Below are 1,921 nucleotides of genomic sequence, written 5' to 3'. Positions count from 1 at the left end.
ACTCCCAAGAATGCCCTGCCCAAGTACATTCCATTGACAGGCTGAATGAAATTCCTAGGTTTGCACTTAATGCAGGTGAGAGACATAATGAGAACACCTTTTTCCTGAGTAGCAACAAAGTCCAGAAAGCTTCCAGGTTGAAAGAAGTCATGGTGTAGGGAGCCTGCTTTGGCAGGGGGGTTGGACTCGATGATCTCTAGAGGTCCCTTCCAACCCCTACAATTCTGTGATTCCGTGATTCTGTGATATGTTCAGAAAAGAAACATGGTTGCAGTTTTCCATTTAAGGTGTAACTTCGGGAAGGGATGAGCAGTTTTAACTCCTTGACCAAAAAAAAAACTCCTTTGTAATATGAAGAATTTGTGTAGAAAACATATTTCCGAATTACCTTCTCATCACTATTTTACTAAGTAGATCTTAATTTCCCTTTGCTGCAGAGTTGTTCAAAGTGTGAGGCGATAAACAAACTTCAGAAGAAGACATTTTTCTCTTGGCTGGCATTTGATAGCGCACATTTTTCCAGAATCTTGTATTTGCTGAACAATATTTCTCTGAGAAGTCTCCTTTCCATTGGATAGCCCCGTGCTTTTGCTTAATATATCTGATTGATTCTGGCATGCTTGAGTAGTCCTCCATTTCATCCATTTCTATAAGAATCACTTGAGTCTCATCACGGATAAGAGCACTATACATAGCTAATTGTTGTTCAGAGGCATCTTCCAACTGGACACAACTATATGTTTCAGATCCCAAAATAATCATCAGTCTTCTGCTTTGCTTGAAGGTTTCATCAGCAACGCTGACCACAGCTGGAAGTAACAAAGGAACAATCAAAGTCTGTATAGAAAGTTTATCATTAACACAAAGCACTGCACTGTCTTTAAATTGCATGCATAAAGAACAGTGACTAGCTCAAAGAACTAATAGATCTAAGATCTCCAACTGCCGTAATCCACTGCACAAAATTACTGACCAAAAACATTTCGTACGCTCCCCAGGGAGAGCTATAATTCAAAAGACCTCAGCTGTATTATTAATTCTACAGAGTACTGATTTGTTTACCCTAGGAAAAAGACACTATCATTTTAACATCAGAACAGAAATTTGATTAAGGAACAACAAGAAAACTAGAAATAAATTGTCCATCAGACGAGAGGTCTGATTTTCTATTAAAAACAACCAAATAATAACCTACAGTTTCAAATTTGCTTTATAGTAATAAAGGTTTTCTCAGTTGTCAATATAATCTTCTAACCCTACAACAATGTGTAAACAAGAAATGTATTAACTCTGCCAATTAAACCACACCTTCTCCTGGTAGGTCATCCCTTCCTAATATAAAGAGATTATATCCACATTGTTGTTCTAAAACGTTGGGGAGTATTCTAAGAACAAAGGTTTCCAGACGATAGAAGTTGCTGCCTCCATTGCCTTTTGTGTACAGAACACATGCATCATAGGTTTTTCCATCTAAAACAAACAAAAATATTTCTGTTAAAAACTAAAAACCAGCAACATGCCTATATTGCAAAGCTTCATTCTGGATTGCTTGAAATAGTTATAGTTGACTCAGCTGTCTGACAGAGTAACAGCAAAGCACTAAATTGTTTCTTTGATCTATTTTTCATTAAAAAAATAGAGTAAGTTTTCTAGGAAAACTTGTCTTCTGTTAAAAGTTGAAATTACTTTCATGTGAAAATATTTCAAACAGCCACGAATAAATGTTAACTATCTTACTGCACACAGTCCATTCACTTTTGAGCTCTTGGGAATTTGAGACAGTCTAATTCTGAGGGCTGCCCAAGCACAATACATATTATGTTGCACTTATTTCCATTATTCACAGCTATCCAATGCATCTGACTACACTGCAGCACTAGAAACACATTAAAAGTATCACAGAATAGAAAACTGGTAGAAT

General features: G+C 36.6%; 1 protein-coding gene across 5 annotated transcripts in view; it reads right to left on the bottom strand.

The window, feature by feature from the left end:
* Positions 1 to 245: 245 nt before the first annotated feature.
* The window catches only part of LOC107306797 (interleukin-1 receptor type 1-like), a 20,312-nt gene continuing 18,636 nt past the window's right edge, over positions 246 to 1,921 (bottom strand). For all 5 annotated transcript variants that reach the window (XM_015850162.1, XM_015850169.1, XM_015850148.2 and 2 more), the window contains 2 exons: positions 1,309 to 1,470; positions 246 to 809 (listed from right to left, as the gene is read on the bottom strand). In XM_015850162.1, the coding sequence (XP_015705648.1) occupies positions 418 to 809; positions 1,309 to 1,470 (554 nt within the window). In that variant the 3' untranslated portion in view covers positions 246 to 417. The remainder of the gene's footprint in view (positions 810 to 1,308; positions 1,471 to 1,921) is intronic.

This window comes from Coturnix japonica, chromosome 1 (assembly GCF_001577835.2).
Source record: "Coturnix japonica isolate 7356 chromosome 1, Coturnix japonica 2.1, whole genome shotgun sequence".
Classification (NCBI taxonomy): Eukaryota; Metazoa; Chordata; class Aves; order Galliformes; family Phasianidae; genus Coturnix; species Coturnix japonica.
This window is presented reverse-complemented; position numbering and strand designations above follow the sequence as displayed.